We start from the raw sequence: 20,041 nt of genomic DNA, 5'->3' as shown, positions 1-20,041 counted from the left end.
GTTAGGAATCCCGCACAGACTAACTCACTGCCTGACTTTCCAAAGTCTCTTCACCATCTATAAGGCACATATAAGGACTGTGATGAAATATTCTCCACTTGCCTGGATGCCTGTAGCTCCAACAATACTTAAGAAACTTGACACCATCCAGGACAAAGTAGCCTGCTTGACTGGCATCACATCCACAAAAATTCAATTCATCCTGCATCAACAGTGTGCACCATCTACAAGTTGCCCTGCAGAAATTTATCAATGTTCCTTCAACAACACCTTCCAAGCCAACAATCACCACTACCTATCAGGATAAGGATAGCAGATACATGGAAACACCATCACCTGTAAGTTCATGTCCAAACCACTCACCATCCTTACTTGGAAATATGTCACCACTCCTTCACTGTTGTTTGGTCAAAACCAGGAACCTCTTTCCTAACAGCATTGTAGATGTACCTGCATCAAATGGACTTCAGCAGCTCAACAAACTTTTACAATGAAAATTATGGATGGGCAATAAATGCTGGCCCCACTTGCCAAACATACAATGGCTCTGTCTGTTTCATATTTATCCTTTGCCTTTTAAAATCTATAACTGCATCTGCTTTCAGTGTCTACCTAATTCATCAATAAATGTAAGAAAATCATTGAACATTATTAATATTCAAAGGTCCGCCTAGTGTAATCTTGCTAGCCATGTGGTGCTCTCATCAGACAGCTCAGACAATGAAAACATGTTGGATAGCTTATTTAATGAATGCTGGATTCAGAAACAGACTACCTGTTAGACTTGGAACTTGGCTTTGAATATTGTCATTATTAACTTAACGTTCCAAAATGCAGAAAATAAGGACAGATCTCAGGAAATGGGCAGAAAACTGAATGCACAGCATCCACACAAACTGCAACATCTTCTGGCAGTTCAGGAAAGCATGACATCCAGCAGTAATTGTTCATCTCTAATTATATGTTACTAAAAATAATTAATGTCTCACTTGGTCAAACCCTCTGCTGAACTCTGTCCTTTGCAACAGCAAATTTAACAATTCAAAATAATATCCTGATTCAAAAATCTATTTCACTGATATAGCAGTTTCAACTGAATAATGTTCAACTGAACTGTGCAAAAAATACATGACAAAAAGATGATATTAGGACTAATCTGGTAACCAGAGACAGTGGTTTTAAAGGATGTGGTGGCAGAGAAACTTAAAAAGAAAACTCCAGATTGGGGAACACAAAGAAAAGCACAACCAACTGTGCTAAGGCAAAGGCTGAGGTGATCCATTGATGGAAGAGTCAAAGGAACAGTGTTCAGGGCACATCATATGGAATAAGATTTCCTGAGACAGGTTGACAAGCAATCCACCACCTGCCCTCCCTTCCCTCTATTCTGCATCTGCGGGCCTTGTAGAATTCAGTTGAAGTGTGCAGATATAGTACTGATTTAATAGTTTACTGGTCAAAATATTGCAAGCAGCTAATTAATAGTCAGGCAGAGTCAGAGATGCACAGCACAGAAACAGTTCAGTATTTTAAAAAAACTAGCTACTTTCTGGTGGATATTGTTCTTCAGTTTTCTTAATTCAGCAGTTACTGTAAATAAATGTTCACAAAGTATAAAAATTACAAATACACATTCTGTTGAATGGTAAGTATTTATCCAAAGTTCAAGATGTACTTTTGTTAAGAATTTCACTGATTTATGACATATGGGTGCATTACATTCTTATAAGTGAGCACTGGTTTGAAAACAAATAAGCTTTGACGAGAGCTACTGATGCCAATGTCTAAATCTTCAATTGTGATCTCAACATGCACTGTCGGACATGATCTCATGTAGCTAGTTTCAAAAAAACATTAAAGGGAATTGCTATATATATGTTTATAGCTCTTGCATAAAAAGAGCTTACCCAAAACAATTTTATGATTAGTTATGGTTTGAAACTAGTCGGCAAGGTGTATGTAGTACAGTGAACATGGTTGACCTCAAAGTACACGACACTACTCATTAATTGCAGCACAAACAATAGCGTATTTAGTTAGTTCTGTTTAATAACATATATCCTGGATGTGCATGGCATATAAATAAACTAATTATGAACAGTTGCATGACTGTCTCTAATAATTCCACCCACCTACATCAATTGCTTTTAATGAACATTTAGCTCTCTAATACAAGAGAAAACCAGATGAAAACACATAATACAGCTCAGCGGAAAGAAACTTAAATTCTTTGCTAAATTTCTGACATTTCAGTCCAGCAAATCAACAAAGAATCAAAGGGCAGATTTAGAAACTTTCCTCTCCTACATTTATTGCAGGTTCATTTTTAATGTATGCCGAGTAAGACACTACTGCATCAAATGATATGCAACAGTCAAAAAATATTCAAATGAAGTCAGAAGTCACACGACATGAGGTTATAGTTTATTTAAAGTCACAAGCTCTCAGAGTGCTACTCCTTCCTCAGGTAAAGTGATTTATTTGGACACAAATTAAGTCAACATACTTTGTTCAAATATAGTTTTTTCTTATTATTAATTTTATAATATCACCCCTATATTTCCCATCCTTAGGAAGGTAAGGACTCTTTGTGGTACCATTTCGCAGATATTAATAGCCCTCCAGTGACTTAATCAGCTGTCTATTCTTCACAACAAATCCTAATACAGGAGACAAATACAATACAATAGAGAAGCAAAATATAATAACGTTGGCCTTTATTTCAAAGGGAATGGAACATAAAAATAAGGATGTCTTGTGAAAACTATGCAAGACACTAATCAGACCACAGCTGGAATGCTATGAATAGTTCTGGACCTCTTACCTAAGGAAAGATATGGAAACATTAAAAAGTAATTCAGGGAAGTTCACGAGGCTGCTCCTGGGTTTGGAACAACTATCTTATGAAAAGAGACTGAGTAGGTTGGGCCAGTGCTCATTGGAGATTAGAAGAATAAGATGCAATCTTAACAAAACATACAAGATTGTTAGCAAACTTGACAGGGTTGATGCAAAAAGATTGCTGCCCTTTGTGGGAGAGTCTAAGACCAGAGGACATAATCTCAGTATAAGGGATTGCCTTTATAGAGATGAGGAGGAATTTCTTCTCTCTGAAGGTAGTGAATTTATGGAATACCTTACAACTGAGGGTAGTAGAGGCTGGGTCGTTAAACATATTCAAGGCTGAGATAGACAGATTTTTAATCAGTTTGAGAATCAAAGGTTATGAGGAAAAGGCAGGAAAATGGAGTTGAGGATTATCAGATCAGCCATGATGTAATTGAATAATGGAGCTGACTCGATGGAATCAAGAGGCTGCTTCTACTCCTCCATCTTATGGTCTTACAACAGCAAAACTCAAAGCTCATTTGTACTCAATGCTTTGCCTCTGCATCCTATCGTGTTATAATTCAACTGGCACAGCTGATGGAAATAATGGATGCCCAAAAGGAGAAAGTGATCCATTCCTCAGCACTGACCGAATGTCAGTATCCATGTAAGCATAACAGTTGATAAGAAAAATACAACCAGCAAACCTACAAAGGGTCATTGTATCTGCTGAGTCAGTTTATCTCAGCTAGAGGATTAGGGCACTATCCTTGGTATATAAGAAGATTGCATGTTCCAAATGAAGGAAAGAGGTACTGCCATTAAAAATGGCTGCTGTGATCGATGTGTGCATCTGTTCCTTGAGTTATAGAGGAGGAGAAAAATAAAGTCACAATTTAGTACCTCCAATGTTATATGTGCACAAAGTTAACCAAGACATGACACCTCCCACACAAATAATTTGTCAATTTTCACCTTTTAAGGTGGGCATATAAGGGAGGATCTGTGTACCATCAGCAGATATGGAAGTAGAGTACATGCTACATTAGACAGAAGGAGGTTATTTGATCCATCATATTCGCAATAACTCTTTCAAAAGACAATCCAATTAGACCCCTTACTTTTACTTTAAATTTATGCAATGCTTTTCTCTTTCAGATATTTATCTAACTCCCCTTTGAAAGTAATAATAAAATCTGTAGTCACCATTCTATCAGTCAGAGAATTCCAAATGGTAACTGCTTATTTTGTTGAATAGATTGTGGTTCTTTTACCAAACATCTTAAATCTATGGCCTCTGGCAACTGACCTATCAACATTGTAAACTTTCAGCAATAAGGGGAATTCTAAATCCAAATAAGTGAGTTCCTTAGTGCTCAATCTGTACTGAAATCAGTATTTTATATACTTTTGGTGGCAGAGAGGATGGTCATAAGCCTTGAAGCATTACCTAATATTCAAAAAACATTTGGTCCGATTTCCAACTGCAAAATAGTCAGCTGCAGTAAGTATCTCAATTCCATGTGGAAATGTACCCTGCAAAATATGTAAACAAAACTAATTACCCTCTGTATTCAACAAATGATCGGAAACACAATGTAAATGCAGGTTAACTTATGACATATTTTATATAATGAACATATTTTCAAAGAAATATACAATACTCCCTGACATTTACTTTAAATTACAGTATGGAAGCAAGAACGTCGCACAGCCCTTTTTAAAAGGCTAAGATAATCACACCAAGCACAATCTCAAGGAAGGATATACTTGGCACAGAAAATAGAAATTCCAATTATTAACACCAACTCTGAATAACAAAATGTATCTTTCTCCTCACCAAGAGTCCTGGGATTTAAAACATATAGTGATAAAACCTACTTGAGAAGGAAAAGAGACTCTGAGGTTAGCGGGAGGTAAAAATGCTAGTGTAGAACCTGAAGGGATACTGAAAGATTGTTTGGTTCAGGGATACCACATGAATATTAGAAATTAAATATACTGGACCTGTGCTATCAAAACATAACTGAAAACGTTGGAAATACTCAAGGGGTCAGGTAGCATCTACGGAAAAAGAAATGGCATGAATGTTTTAAGTCAGCACAGTGGCGCAGTGGTTAGCACTGCTGCCTCACAGCACCAGGGACCCAGGTTCGATTGACTGTGTGGAGTTTGCACATTCTCCCAGTGTCTGCGTGGGTTTCCTCCGGGTGCTCTGGTTTCCTCTTACAATCCAAAGATGTGCAGCTTAGGTGAATTGGTCATGCTAAATTGCCCATTGTCAGGGGTAAATATGGGGAATGGGTCTGGGTGGGTTACTCTTCAGAGGGTCAATGTGGACTTGTTGGGTCGAAGGGCCTGTTTCCATACTGTAGGGAATCGAGTCATATAATCAAGTCAATGACCTTTCATCAGAACTTCAGCCAGGATTCTATAAATGGAATCATTATGCATTAATGAGGAGTTCAGTGCCCCTAGACTCACTTGATACATTGGTAGGCAAAGATCTGTTGGACACCCGTTGTGCATCATGGAACAAGGTGCGATTTCATGTCATGACTGCAGCCCACATTATTGCTTTCTACAAGACAATCACAGAATCTTGGTGCAATAAGATCTTCAGCATTCGCCATTTTCCAGTTTAACTCAACAAGCAATTTCAGGTCCATCATTTCCAAGTTTGTAATCGACAAACCCTTAGATTGCTTCCTGGAAATCTTTCTGTACAACCTGAAATACTTCCAGCATATTTATAAATTGTTCACAATATATTTGTGTATATAAGAAACAGTACCTGTCTTCCAACGTTCTCCTGGAAAGCAGCCTGCAGGAAAAAGATTTAGAAAAACAATGGCTGTAACAATATATCAGTGAAGTCATAGGAACAGGAGTAAGCCATTCAGCCCCTTCAGCCTGTTCCATCTTTCAATGAGATCATGGCTGATCTGTAGCCTAACTCCACATACTTTTGCATAACAAAAAGTATCTATATCTGAAGTATCTATATTTAAAATTAACAACTGACCGAGCATTTGTTGTGGAAGAGTGTTTGTGTGTAGAAGTACTTACTAACATCTTTCCTGAACAGCCTGGCGCTAGTTCTCAGGCTATGTTCCCTAGTTCTAAAATTCCCTAACCATTGTGAGTAGTTTATCTATCTTTATCTACTTTGCCTTTTCCTGTTATAATACACATTAGTTTGTTCATCGCCATACTAGGTAACATCATCAATGAGCCTCCAATGAAACTTCACTGAAGTTACCTAGTATGGTGACGAAATGTCTGAAAACAAACCTTCCAGCTCACTGAGCAAACCTACATCCAAAACCTCAACCTGAGCTAGAAATCTTAAAATTTGCTAACATTAGTTTAACAGTAGAAAAATATAGCTGAGTACTTTACAAACATTTTTTTATGATAAGCACTCTAAGTAACAGTAGGCCTATCAAATTGAAGAGTCTTAAACTAGTCCAAACAATAGACTTGGGAGATCATAATGGGTAAATCTTGTCATCATGGAGCAAGGAGACAGTCCATGTCACGACTGCAGCCCACAACATTGCTTTGTAAGAGACAATTACAGAGACTCAGTGCAATGAGGTCCTCAGCATTTACCATTTTCCAGAATAACAGAAACTACAATGGACTTGAGTCAAATCAGAAATTATAGCCTAGTCTTTCCTCACTTCTAGCACCTGGTCAGACTAGTCTGGTATAAGAACTCATGGAAAGGAAGTATATCAGACTGCAGTGGTATCTTTACAAGCTTAACAGAGAGGCAGATGCTGCTCAGCAATGCCTGATGTACAGACATTCGCAGCTGCTGGACAATTATAGGGAATTTTTTAATTTACTCATGAGATATGGGCGCCACAGGCTGGCCTGCATTTTATTGCTTGTTCCCTGGTGTCCTTAAGGTGGTGGTGAAGAGACACCTTCTTAAACTGCTGCAGTCCATTTGCTGTAGATAAATCCACAATATTCTTAGGGAGAGTATTCTTGGATTTTGACCCCACGTTGCTTTACATGCAGTGACAGCAATGATGAGCTGTGGTCTGAAACCTGGGAGCAATTACTTCTCGTAATGCTGCAATCCTGATTTAAGAGAACAATACAACAGCGTAACACAGAGTAATGCCCAATTAACTGGGCCACTGGGTTAAGGGACAGGACACTATACATACAGTTGCAGAGATATGAGATATCTTAGAATACACAAAATATACATTCCAGTGAAAAAGGACGCACCATTCATGATTACCTAAACAAACTAAAAACAGTATCAAAATGAAATTTTTAAAAAAATCTAAATCTGCAAAGATGAGTGGCACACCAGAACATTCGACAGAATTTAAAGAATAACAAAGAATGACCATAAGATTAATAAGGAAGGAGAAATTAGAGTGTTACAGAACACAAACTAGAAATATAACAACAAAAACTAAAGAGTATCCAAAATGGAAAAAAAGAGCATGTGAAGGAAACATAGCTCCTCTACAGTGTGTCCAGGAAATTAATAATGGAATATAAAAAAATTGCAGATGCAATAGACAGTTCTGGTAACCCTGTTATAGGAAGGATATTATTAAGCTAGAGAGGGTTCAGAATAGATTTACCAGGATGTTGCTGGGTATGGAAGGTTTGATTTGGAAAGAAAGGCTGGATAGGCTGGGACTTCTTTCCACTGCAGAGTTGGAGGTTGAGAGGAGACCTTATAGAGGTTTATAAAATCCTGAAGGATATAGGAAAGCTGTTTTTCCCCTAAGATGGGGAATTTCAAGGGTAGGGGGCATATTTTAAAGGTGAAAGGAGAGAAATTTTAAAAAGCCCTGGGGGCAAATACTTTGCACAGAGGGTAATTTGCATGTGGAATGAACGTGATGAGGAAATGGAGGATGAGTGCACAGTTGCAACATTTAAAAGACAGATATATAAGTGCATGAATAGGAAAGGTTTGGAGGAATATGGACCAGGAGCAGGCAGGTAGGACTAGTTTAGATTGGGATTATGTTTGGCATGGACTGGTTGGACTGAAGGATCTGTTTCCATGCTTATGATTCTATGACTCTACGACACATAGTTTGTGTCTGTCTTAAACAGAGGACGCAAATAACATCATAGGAATAACTAAATATCAGAATGTGAAAGGGAACAAGGAACCTAAAACAATTAATTACAATCACCATAAAGAGAGCCCTAAGAAAACTGTTGGAACTAATATCTGACAAACAGCTAAATTCTAGACTGTTAAAAGAAGTGGTTGCTGAAATAGTGCATGCATTAATTTTAATTTTTCAAAATTCTCCAGATTCTGGAAAAGTCACATCAGATTGGAAAATATCAAATGTGACAACTGTATTCAAGAAAGAGGAGACAGAATGATGGAAATTATAGAAGGCTAGTTTAACATCTATAATAGGGGAAAATGATCAAATCTATTGTGACAGGGTTTATAACTGGAGACCTAGAAAATCTTCATGTAATCAGAGTCAACATGGTTATGCGAAAGGCAGCTCATGTTTCACCAAGTTATTTGAGTTATTTCAGGAAGTAACAAACAACGTAGAAAAAGAAGAACCAGAAGGCTTTTGACAAGGTGCCGCTTTGAAAGTTACTACACATACTAAGAGGTCATGATGGAGGGAGAAACATATCAACATGGATCGAGATGTGTTGAGCTGCCAGAGGATGTGGTGGAGGCTGGTACAATTGCAACATTTAAGAGGCTTTTGGATGCGTATATGAATAGGAAGGGTTTGGAGGGATATGGGCCGGGTGCTGGCAGGTGTGCCTAGATTGGGTTGGGATATCTGGTCGGCATGGACAGGTTGGACCGAAGGGTCTGTTTCCATGCTGTACATCTCTGTGACTCGAATAGGAAGTGTAAATGAGGTACTTTCTCATTATGCCACAGAGATCAGTGTTTGGTTTTCAATTATCTACAATCTACATAAGTGACTCACTGAAGAGACTAACTGCATGGCTGATAAATTTGTTAACGATACAACAGTCGGTAGGAAGGTAGTTGTGAAGAGGACAAAGGAGCCTACAGAGATCTAGCAGGTTAAGTGATTGGAAAAATTTGGTAGCCGGAGTATAAAAGTGAGAAATTGTGAACTTGTCCATTTTAGCAGGAAGAATAGAAGTGCAGCATATTATCTCAACAGAGAGAGATTACAGAACCACAAGGTACAGAGGAATCTGGGTATGGTGGTACATAAATCACAAAATGTTAGTCTGCAGATAATTCAGAATGAAAATGGAATGCTGTTCTTTGTTGCAAGGGGAATGTAATATAAAGCAGGAAAATTTTGCTACAGCTCTGTATGATATTGGTCAGGTCACATCTACAGTAGAGTGTACAGCTTTAGTCTCATTATTTAAGACAGGATAGAAATGTGTTTCAGATCTTTCAGAAAGGGGTGACCTGACTGATACTTGGGACGAAGGGGTTATCTTAAATGACTAGGGAGGCTAGAAAATGTTAGAAAAGGCTATCTAATTAAAACACATAAGATCCTGAGGGGATATGACAGAGTTGATGTGGAAAGAATGTTTCCCCTTGGAGGAGAAAGCAAGAGACTTTTTCAAACAAGGGGCCTCCATTTCAGGTGATGGTGAGGAGGCAATTTTTTCTCTCAGTGGAAGTACGTCTTAGGAACTCTCATCCCCAGACAGCAGTGGAGAAAGGATCATTGAATAATTTTAAAGCAGAGCTGGATTGACTTCCTTGTTAGTCCAGAATATACGGTGTGGGTAGGAATGTGGATTTGAGACCACAATCTGATCAGTCTTTTTTTTTAAATGTTTGAGCAGGTTAGAGGAGTGAATGGCCTACTCTTGCTACTATTTCATTTATTTGTTTGATCTCTGCAACTTTAGAGATCTTCAATCAATAGGGTGGGCTGGCTTGTTCCTCCATTTGCATCCTGCATTTCCAGGTGCAATCCTGCTGCAGTCTTGAACTTCTAGTATTTAAACTTTGATATGAGTTGCACTCAGCATAAGACTTTATTCAAGTTTGTGCTTAAAATTTATTAAATTTTCTTCTCTTTACTACATCACCTTTCTCTCCTACCATTTCCTCTTTGATTCTCTCACTTTCTCTAACTCCATTATTGTTTTTATTTTTTGTTCCTGTGTTCATTCAGTATGTGTATCTATTCTGATGCACTTTGTATGGCATGTTCTGCTTGTACAGCACTCAAAACAATACTTTTCACTGTATCTCGGTGCTTATGATAAGAATAAAGCAAACTAAATAAATAAAACGTTACAATTGAAGACTGGATCGTCATCTGACAAACCAAGTATTGGAACATTACAAAGAGGTGAAACTAGTACAACCTTCCATCCCATGTAGAACTGACCTGTTCTTAGCATATAATCAGTAAGATGATAAATTGAGCAGCTTATCCTGAAACATACAGGAATTCAATTTGCGTTCACAGCATTGCAATTAAGCGTTTCAAATCATTCAATAAATCATTTAAAATAATTGCAACACCTACTGCATGATGTACAACTAAATTAAGGCATAGCCAACACAAGTATACTTGCACAGCTTTTGAAGTGATCACTTAAAACTTCAACAGGTGTCAAACTTGGCCATGATTCATGCTTTTCCAAGCATTAACTATAGCAATGTGACTAATCAGAAGAAAGAATCAAAGATTAGGAAATGAGTTTCATTAAGGTGGAGCTGAAACTAGACCAGGCACCAGTGGATTAACAGGATAAACTTGACCTGCAATATTGTACCTGAAGAAAAAAAGTTCATAGGAAACCAACATTTCAAAAGAAGTTTTATTGAATTAGACAAGCAAGACAAATTAAATATTTGCTATGGTACAGAAATCAAATTTGGAAAGGCTCAAGTAAACTTTTTGTTTTCTATTTAATACTGCATTCTCTACTCCTGCTTTATGAACTGGTTGCAGAATGCCCTAAAAACTAAACTGACAGTTTTCTGTGATCAAACTATTTTCATTTGTAAAAGACATGTCCATTTGAATCTTCCTAAATGCTACATTGACTAACTCATTTAAAACAAGCTTTAAAATTATTTCAAAATATTTAGTTTCCACTACATGGCCTATTTCAGAAACGAACCTAGCATCTAATTTGACACACTATTTTCTGAATGGGAAATGCCTTTGACCTTGTGATGTCACTCTGACAACAGCTTTGTATGTAAAGCCAGTGAAAACTAATCAAACTCCTATCACTACAGTGTAGCCAATTATGTTCCATATTGTATTCCAACACGTGGTTGTATGAATATGCAATAAAATAAAACGAAATACAATTCAAAACAGATCATGGTCACCCTCTTTCATCAAGAGGTGGCATCGTTTATGCATACACTGTAACACAGATCATACTAAATACTTACTGAGGCAGCCCTTCGACAGTTAACATTTCGGTCAAACACAGCTGTTATCACCAAGGAACTAAAGAAAATAAAAAGAAATGGTGAATTAAATGATTCCTTTCTAAATTTTTTAAAAATCCCTACAGTGTAGTAGAAAAAGGGCATTCAGCCCATCAAGTGTCATCAATCTTCTGAAGAGCAGCCACCCAAACCCGGCCCTCTAAAAACCTATCCTCGTGACCCCTATTTTTATCACTGCTAATCTATCTCGCCTGTACATTCCTAGATAGTAAGGACAACTGAGTATAGCCTATCTACCTAAATTGTACTTCTTTGGACTATGGGAGGAAACCAGAGCACTCAATTGTCACACAGGCAGAACACGCAAACTTCACACACACAGGCATCCAAGGACGGAATCAAATTCGAATCCCTGGTGCTGAGAGGCAACAGTGCTAATCACTAAGCCATCTGGCCACTCCAACTCGACATTGTCTGTTTTGCAAGGTTAGGCAACAATTATTTCCAGGATCCCTTCACACTTAACAACAAGGTTCTGTTTCATTGAGAAAAATAATTTTCCCACAATTTTGTGACTTGTTTCAAATACACATAAAATGATAAAGAGAAAAAATATATATTGATAATGATAGCATCTAATCAGAAGGATTTATAACTGAATGTCAAAAAATTCGGTGATTCTGTCCATGAGCTATAAGAAACTCACCACATAGGTTCTGACCACAAAAATGGCTCAAACCACGGATATAAATTTCATATGATCTTTCCAAGGTACACTAACTTGCAATTTTAATACAAGATTTAAATGCTGGATATCTGAAATAAGAAATTCTGGGAACTATCAATGCCTATGAAGAAAGAGAATCAACTTTTCAACTTGATGACCTTTCATCAATACTGGAAATGGTATAGATACAGCAGGTGCTATGCAAATACCACAGAGTCAGGGAACAGGGAATGGGTTTTAGTTGGGTCAGAGGCAAATGAAGGAGATCTAATTGGATGAAAGACAAAAACACTAAAGAGATAATGATGCTAGGCAGAAAGAAATGGTTTGCGATTTTTGAGAAGATTTGTAGGTCAGGTTGAGGTTCAAGTTGTAAGTTTGCTCGCTGAGCTGGCTGGTTTGTTCTCAGACGTTTCCTGTCCTGCTTTCTATTTGTGTGTCTTGGTCTGTTAAGGTGAGTGATATCATTTGAGAAGAAATAATATCAAAAATCGCAAACACCGATGGGTGCAATATACTCAAACTAGCCGGAAGATGGGAAACGTCATCCGACTGAGCGCCACCCGTAAACAACTGTATTTCCTACAGGAATATCTCAAGAAACAGGTATTACCACGATGTGTCAAGTACACATCACCTCTCAACACCCACAGCCAGAAGAATAGCTGAACAGAACAGTTGCAGAATGTTGTGAGAAATGATTAATGATGCCCACAACCAAATCCACAAATATGAACAGGAAATATTGCACCAAAAAACTTTGTACACCAACACGACAGACCAGGAATGGACAAGTACATTAGAACGAGCCATCAGCATCAAACAACAGCAGACCAAGACAAAGAAAAAACTAGCCCTACAAGAAAAACTGATAAACTCACACAAAAGAACAACACAGACAATTCAGAAGCTTGGATAAAGAACGTGTCGGACCAACCGCTAACAGACACGGAAAATGCCGTCCTAGTAAGGGGGATGAACTACAATTACAGAGTCACGGACAAAAAGGACTTACTAGCTGCACTGGAATCAATCCTGAAAGACAATGGACTTATGGAAGAAACCCAGCAGGCCATCAGACAGACAGCAGCACCAACACTAAGCAGGAAGAAAGAAGGGAACACCCTCAACACATAGAAAAGAAATGCCCTAGAAGGATTCAGAAAAGACAGAAATATTGTAATCCTACCAGCAGACAAAGGGCGCATGACCGTCATCCTAAACAGGACACAGTACATTGAAAAGGGGAACTCACTTCTCGAACATACCAAAACCTACCAACAGGTAGCAATGGACCAGATTCCATAGCTAGAAAACTGTATCATAGCATCATTGAAAAAACTCTACAACACACGCAAAATTAACAAGACAGATCTCCACAGAAAAAAACCTGATGGATCCAATATACCCCATTTCTACAGATTACCCAAGGTACACAAACCGAGGCCACCCAACACCACCACCCCCACCCCCATAATGTCACATGTCAGGATGTGTGACTAAGACCTGCAAAGAAACATCACCGTAAACTGAAATATCTAGTAGAAGACTCATGTCACTCCATCCACTCCAGCCAAGAATTCCTGAACATCAAAGACACCAAGACAGAAGAGGGCAAAGTCAGGATGTTCTTCGACATAACGGCCCTATTCACATCAATTAATATCAGCCTGGCCAAAGAAACACTGACCTCACTATTAGTCGAACCAAGGACTCAAACACCAAGCAGCATTCTCAAGCTCATAGACCTGTGCCTCACTACCCAGTTCACCTTCAACAAGACCTACAAACAAATCAACAGGACACCAATGGGATCGCCAATATCAGGATTCTTAGCAGAATCAATTATGCAGAGACTACAACAACCCTCCAAGATTCAACTTAAGCTTTGGGTCCACTATATGGATGACACCTTTGTCATCACAAAATAGAATAAATTAGAAGAAACCTACAATATCATTAACATCATCTTTACTAGCATAAATTTCACCAAAGAGGAAGATTACAACAACAGACTCCCTTTCCTAGATGTCACAATGGAACAAACAGTCAATGGAGAACTGCAGACCAGCATCCACAGGAAAGCAACACACACTAGATGCTTAACGACAGGAGTAATCATCCCAACATCCACAAACAGAGCTGCATCAGGACATTACTTAAAAGGGCCACAATGCACTACAGCACCAGAAGAAAAATATCCATACAATGTTTTCAAGAACAACGTGTACCCGATAAGCACAACAAATCCAAACAAGACGACACAACACGCCAGAGACTTTCCGCACATTGTCATACATCAAAGACATGGAGAGGACGACCAGACTATCCTGACCCCTTGTTATCATGGTAGCAGATGATATACGCACAGGAATTTCTAGAGGCCTGGCATTCAAACCTGAACTCAATCAATAAACACATAAATTTGGACTCCATTTATCAACCTCTAAGAATAAGAACCAGAAATGATATCACCCACTTGAACAGACCAAGATACATAAATAGAAAGTGGGACAGAACACCAGCACTTCAACACATGTTACCTAGCATGGTGACGAAACGGCTGAGAAGAAACCTTCCAGCTCAGCGAGCAAATTTACAACCAGAAGGAAATGGTATCAGGACAAATTATAGAGTCATAGACATGTACAGCATGGAAACAGACCCTTCAGTCCAACCTGTCCATGCCGGCCAGACATCGCAACCCAACATCGTCCCACCTGCCAGCACCCGGCTCATATCCCTCCAAACCCTTCCTATTCATATACCCATCCAAATGCCTCTTAAATGTTGCAATTGTACCAGCCTCTACCACATCCTCTGGCAGCTCATCACATCTCGATCCATGTTGATATGTTTCTCCCTACATCATGACCTCTTAGTATGTGTAGTAACTTTCAAAGCGGCACCTTGTCAAAAGCCTTCTGGTTCTCCTTTTTCGACATTGTTTGTTACCACCTACTCTGGTAGCTCATTCCACATACACACCACCCTCTGTGTGATTAAGTTGCCCCTTAGGTCTATTTTATGTCTTTCCCCTCTCACCCTAAACCAATGCCCTCTAGTTCTGGACTCCCTGACCCCAGGGAAAAGACTTTGCCTATTTAGCCTATCCATGCCCCTCATAATTTTGTAAATCTCTACAAGGTCACGCCTCAGTCTCTGACACTCCAGGGAAAACAGCCCCAGCCTGTTCAGCCTCTCCCTATAACTCAAATCCTCCAACCCTGGCAACATCCTTGTAAATCTTTTCTGAACCCTTTCAAGCTGCACAACATCCTTCCGATAGGAAGCAGACCAGAATTGCATGCAATATTCCAACAGTGGCCCAACCAATGTCCTGTACAGCCGCAACATGGTCTCCCAACTCTTGTACTCAATACTCTGACCAATAAAGGAAAGCATACCAAATGCCTTTTTCATTATCCTATCTACCTGCGACTCCACTTACAAGGAGCTGCACTTCAAGGTCCCTCTGTTCAGTAACACTCCCTAGGACCTTACCATTAAGTGTATACATCCTGCTAAAATTTGCTTTCCCAAATTGCAGCACCTTGCATTTATCTGAATTACACTCCATCTGCCACTTTTCAGCCCATTGGCTCATCTGGTCAAGATCCTGTTGTAATCTGGGGTAACCCACTTTGCTGTCCACAGAAAAGGTCAGTTAGCTCAGCTGGCTAGACACCTATGTAAACACTTGCCTCTCTTTAACACCATCCAGGACAAAGCAGCCTGCTTGATAGGAATCGCATCCATAAACATTCACTCCCTCAACCACTGATGCTCAGTAGCAGCAGTGCATACCATCTACAACATGCACTGCAGAAATTCACCAAGGTTCCTTCGACAGCATCTTGTAAATTCTTCTAGAAGGACAAGGACAACAGATACATCAGAACAAGACCACCTGTAACTTCCCTTCCAAGCTACACAGCATCCTGACTTTAAATATAATCACAATTCCTTCAGTGTCATTTGGTAAAAATACTGGAACTCCCTCCCTAATGCCATTGTGGATCTATCTAAAGCAAATGAACAGCAGCAGTTCAAAAAGGTAGCCAACTCCACCTTCTCAAGGGCAATTTAGGCCAGCCAGTGAGCTCCATGTTCCATGAATTAATTTTTAGGAAACCATTGTGATGCCCACGATTTCTTTTGGATTCCTCCTGAATCTAAGGATTCTAGGAAGATTGTGACACTGAAGGAATTGCATTATATTTCCAAGTCAGGTTGAAGAAGGGTTTGGAGGTGAACATGCAAGCGGTGGCATTGCCATGGATCTGCTGCTCTTGTTCGAGATGATAGTGGCCATGGGGTTGGGGAAAAGCAGCAATGGTAAATTTCTGCAGTGCATCTTGTAGATCAGACTCACTGCTGCTACTGAGCATTGGTATTTGAAAAAGTGATTGTTTGTGGATGTGATGCCTATCAAATGGGCTACTTTGACCAAGCTGGTGACAAATTTGAGTGGTCTCACGCAATCACTGACCTTTAGGCTCCACAAAAGTCTCACCAGAAGTCTCGACAGGAGTCAATACAGGGGTTCCTTGCCATCATTTTAAATTCAGATTACATTGCCAGAAAAGAAAGAGACATGTAGTAATATGCAAACAGCAGTCAGTTGCTATTTCTATCATGGAAAAGAATTCAGGTGGTCTTGAACACTCCTGAGGAGGGTGCGGCTGATTATAACTGGCAAGGGAATTGTGATAAAAATGCTCATCCTTCTGTTCAACCTCTCTCTCTAATGAAATGAAGCAAAGCTGGAATACAATGGCATTTAGTTAAAGGTAAGACTGAGACAGAAGTCACAAGGTATCTTCTCCTCTGTGAGGTTAAATAGACCCCTTGCGAATATTTCAGTGTATTCTCAGAGTGTTAAAAATCACAACACCAGATTACAGTCCAATAGGTTTATTTGGAAGTACAAGCTTTCAGAGCCTTCTCCTTCAGCAGGTAGGTTGCTAGCTAGATCTGTGCACATGTACACCCAAGTCCCTCTGCTCCTGCACCCACTTGAGAATTATATCCCTATTGTATATTGCGTGTCAGTGTTCTTTCATGTACATCACCTCACTCTTTTCTGCTGTTTGTTCTGCATGGTGTCTGGCATTCTAAAGTGCTGCTGGAGCTGCATTCATTCAGGCAAGTGATGAGAAACCCGACTTGTGCCTCATAAATGATGGACAGGCTTGGAATCAGGAAGTGAGTTACTTGGCATAGAATTCGGACTGACCTCATGTAGCCAGTGTTTATGTGGCTGCTCCAGTTAGGTCTCTGGTCAAAGGTCAAACCATGTTGATGGTGGGACATTCAATGATGGGAATGTATTGGATTTCAATGTGTGATGGTTCGATTTTCTCTCGCTGGAGACGATCATTGTCTTGCCTTTGTTGGAACGCATGTTATTTATCACTTATCACACTTAGCTCAATATCTAGAAAGACTGAAAGCCTATGATAAAAAGGAAACTAAATCATTTGGTATGCAGGACACTATAAAGGAAGTTTGCATATTCAAGACGTGTTTATACGTTGGGCCTTTAAAACTACATTCCAGTATGAGATTGCATTCATAAATAAGCAATTTTAAGTTGGATGTTAGTAAATCAGGAATCCCCTGTACTCCATGACATCACAGCATTCATTGTTTGGCAAGTGGACTCTGCAGCAATGTATTATGTTTGCCAGTTAGCTGATGGGTTTTATTTAAGTTTCAAATCAAGTAGGTTGACTCTGACTAGTCAGGAATTTGCCCTGAGAGATGAACCAGCTGTCACCTATGTTGTCGACTTGAAGCAGGAGCAGCTTTTATTTTAAGTCATTTTTGGGTTATGGACTTCATTACCTGGGCCAATATCTATTGCCGATCACAAACTGCTCTCGAGAGTGAGATGGTGACCTGCCTTCTTGAATCACAGTACAATTGTATGTCTTTTCCATCTACAAATACCAGGGCTCTGTGTATGAGTTGAGTAGTTTCCAGTACATTCAAATTTTGTCCAGTTGCAGAATTACATCTAATGTTTGACAGTCTGTTGTGTGTTTTGCACATGCAAGTTGGTCATATATTGTCACTGCTGTGCTTGATGTGAACAAACAAAGGGAATAAACTTTTGATAATGACCTGTCAGTCTTCAGGGCATGTGGTTTACGTACCTTGCTTTGCACTGGCTCTGAAATTCACACCACATTACTCATTTGTGAGATACACAGAACATCTTTTTGTCTTGATGGCAACATCTGACTGGTGGCAAACAACATTCATGCTGCTGCTGCACATTAGCAGCATGAAGAAGTTAGCTTCATTTGCTGCTCAAACTTTGAAATAGCATATCCAGGGCGATCTGAGGTAGACTGGTCACTTTCTCAGATCAAGAGTGACCAAACATTACAAACTTGGCACAAGTTTGTGCAATATGCTGTGAGAAATGATCTGATCAGGGAAACCACCATCTTGCAAGATGGCTTTGATGTGGCCAATTTCATCATCAAGTTTGTCGAGTGAACACATGGCTCAGGTTCTATTTACAAGATTGCTGATCAGCCAAATTTACAGTGCATGCAACTAAGAACCCAACATGTATACTGATCGCTGAAGATAGTTTTGAATTAGACAGCATTGTCAAACTATTTGGCCAATTTCTCAACCAGGATATTGAAGAAAGGGAGCTCATTTCATCGCTCCATGTCACCATGAATTTGAGCACAGGATGGATTCCCATTAAGATATGGAAGGAAGTTCCTCTACGCAGCTTTAGATTTAAATTTAGCAAACGTTTCATCTGTATATCAAAAACACAAGTTACAGTTGGTTTACTGTCATTCCATCAAAGACACTTTCGTCATAGAATCCAATAAAGATGTTGAAAGCACAATGCCTAACAGGAATCTCATAGCAGCATGATCCAGTTGAGCATACATGATGACTTTAAAACTAAACTCAACAGTGTTAAATGTGCTGAGCTCATAAGTTCAGTGAATATAGATTCTTGCAATGGTGTTGAGTTCCCATTGTCACAATATTGTGTTACCTTCTAAAGCAGTTTTGACATAAAAGGACATGGTTAGTGCCAGGAAACGTTGAAGTAGATAGGTAAAGGCTGAACAAGGGAGGAGAAGTAGAACTGAATAAAGAAGACATCAGTTCTTTGGGCATTAACAAGTCAAAATGATGGATTTACCAGCGCAATCAAAGAAGTGAATTTTGGAAAGTATAGTTGATAGAAGTCGATTGTGGGGTTAGAGGACAATGCTTTTGAAATACAGCCTTCTCTCTTCTCACTGTTCATGACCCCAAACATGCCTCCCAGGTGAAACATCAACTTACTAAATTGAAGAGATATACATTTAGTGTAATTAGGGAATACAAGTTATTATATTTTCATTGGGGAGACAAAAGGCAGATTCATATATTCATAGAGCTGTACAGCATGGAAACAGACTCTTCGTTGTCCATGCCGACCAGATATCCTAAATTAATCTAGTCCCATTTGCCAGCATTTAGCCCATATCCCTCTCAACCGTCCTATCTGGATGATATACTCATCCAGATACTTTCTAAATGTTGGAACTGAACCACCCTCTACGTGAAATTGTTGCCCCTTAGGTCTGTTTTAAGTCTTTCTCCTCGCATCCTAAACTATGTACTTTAGGTTTGGACTCCCCTACCCTGGGGAAAAGACCTTGACTATTCATCCTATCAATGCCTCTCATGATTACATAAATCTCTCTAAGGTCACCCCTCAGCCTCTGATGCTCCAGATTAGGTGATAACTTTGTGGAATAGTTCTGTTCAGTTCAGTTCATAACAGTAGCCCCAAGATTCTGATCACTTAACATGTGAATTCACCAACTCATTCCTATGGGCCTGCTACATGCAATGTTTATTATCTCGGACAAAAGCTAAATATTGCAGATGTGGGAAAACTGAAACAAATACAGAATGCTGGAGAAACACAGCAGGTTTCATGGCATCTGTCAAGACAAAAACAGAGTTCCAAGGAATTGAAACGTCATCTCTGTTTCTCTTTCCACAAACGTTGCAAAATCTGCTGAGCTTCTCCAACATTTTGTTTGTTGTATTTA

General features: G+C 39.2%; 1 protein-coding gene across 1 annotated transcript in view; it reads right to left on the bottom strand.

Annotated features, from left to right (window-relative positions):
• Positions 1 to 20,041, bottom strand: part of tbcd (tubulin folding cofactor D) — a 277,831-nt gene that overhangs the window by 107,088 nt on the left and 150,702 nt on the right. The window contains exons 15-17 of the mRNA XM_043714487.1: positions 11,225 to 11,282; positions 5,624 to 5,653; positions 4,280 to 4,365 (exon numbers count right to left, since the gene is read on the bottom strand). Coding sequence (XP_043570422.1) covers positions 4,280 to 4,365; positions 5,624 to 5,653; positions 11,225 to 11,282 — 174 coding nt within the window. The remainder of the gene's footprint in view (positions 1 to 4,279; positions 4,366 to 5,623; positions 5,654 to 11,224; positions 11,283 to 20,041) is intronic.

The sequence above is a fragment of the Chiloscyllium plagiosum genome, chromosome 24 (assembly GCF_004010195.1).
Source record: "Chiloscyllium plagiosum isolate BGI_BamShark_2017 chromosome 24, ASM401019v2, whole genome shotgun sequence".
NCBI classification, from domain to species: domain Eukaryota; kingdom Metazoa; phylum Chordata; class Chondrichthyes; order Orectolobiformes; family Hemiscylliidae; genus Chiloscyllium; species Chiloscyllium plagiosum.
The sequence above is the reverse complement of the archived record's forward strand: the minus strand, read 5'-3'. Positions and strand labels throughout refer to the sequence as shown.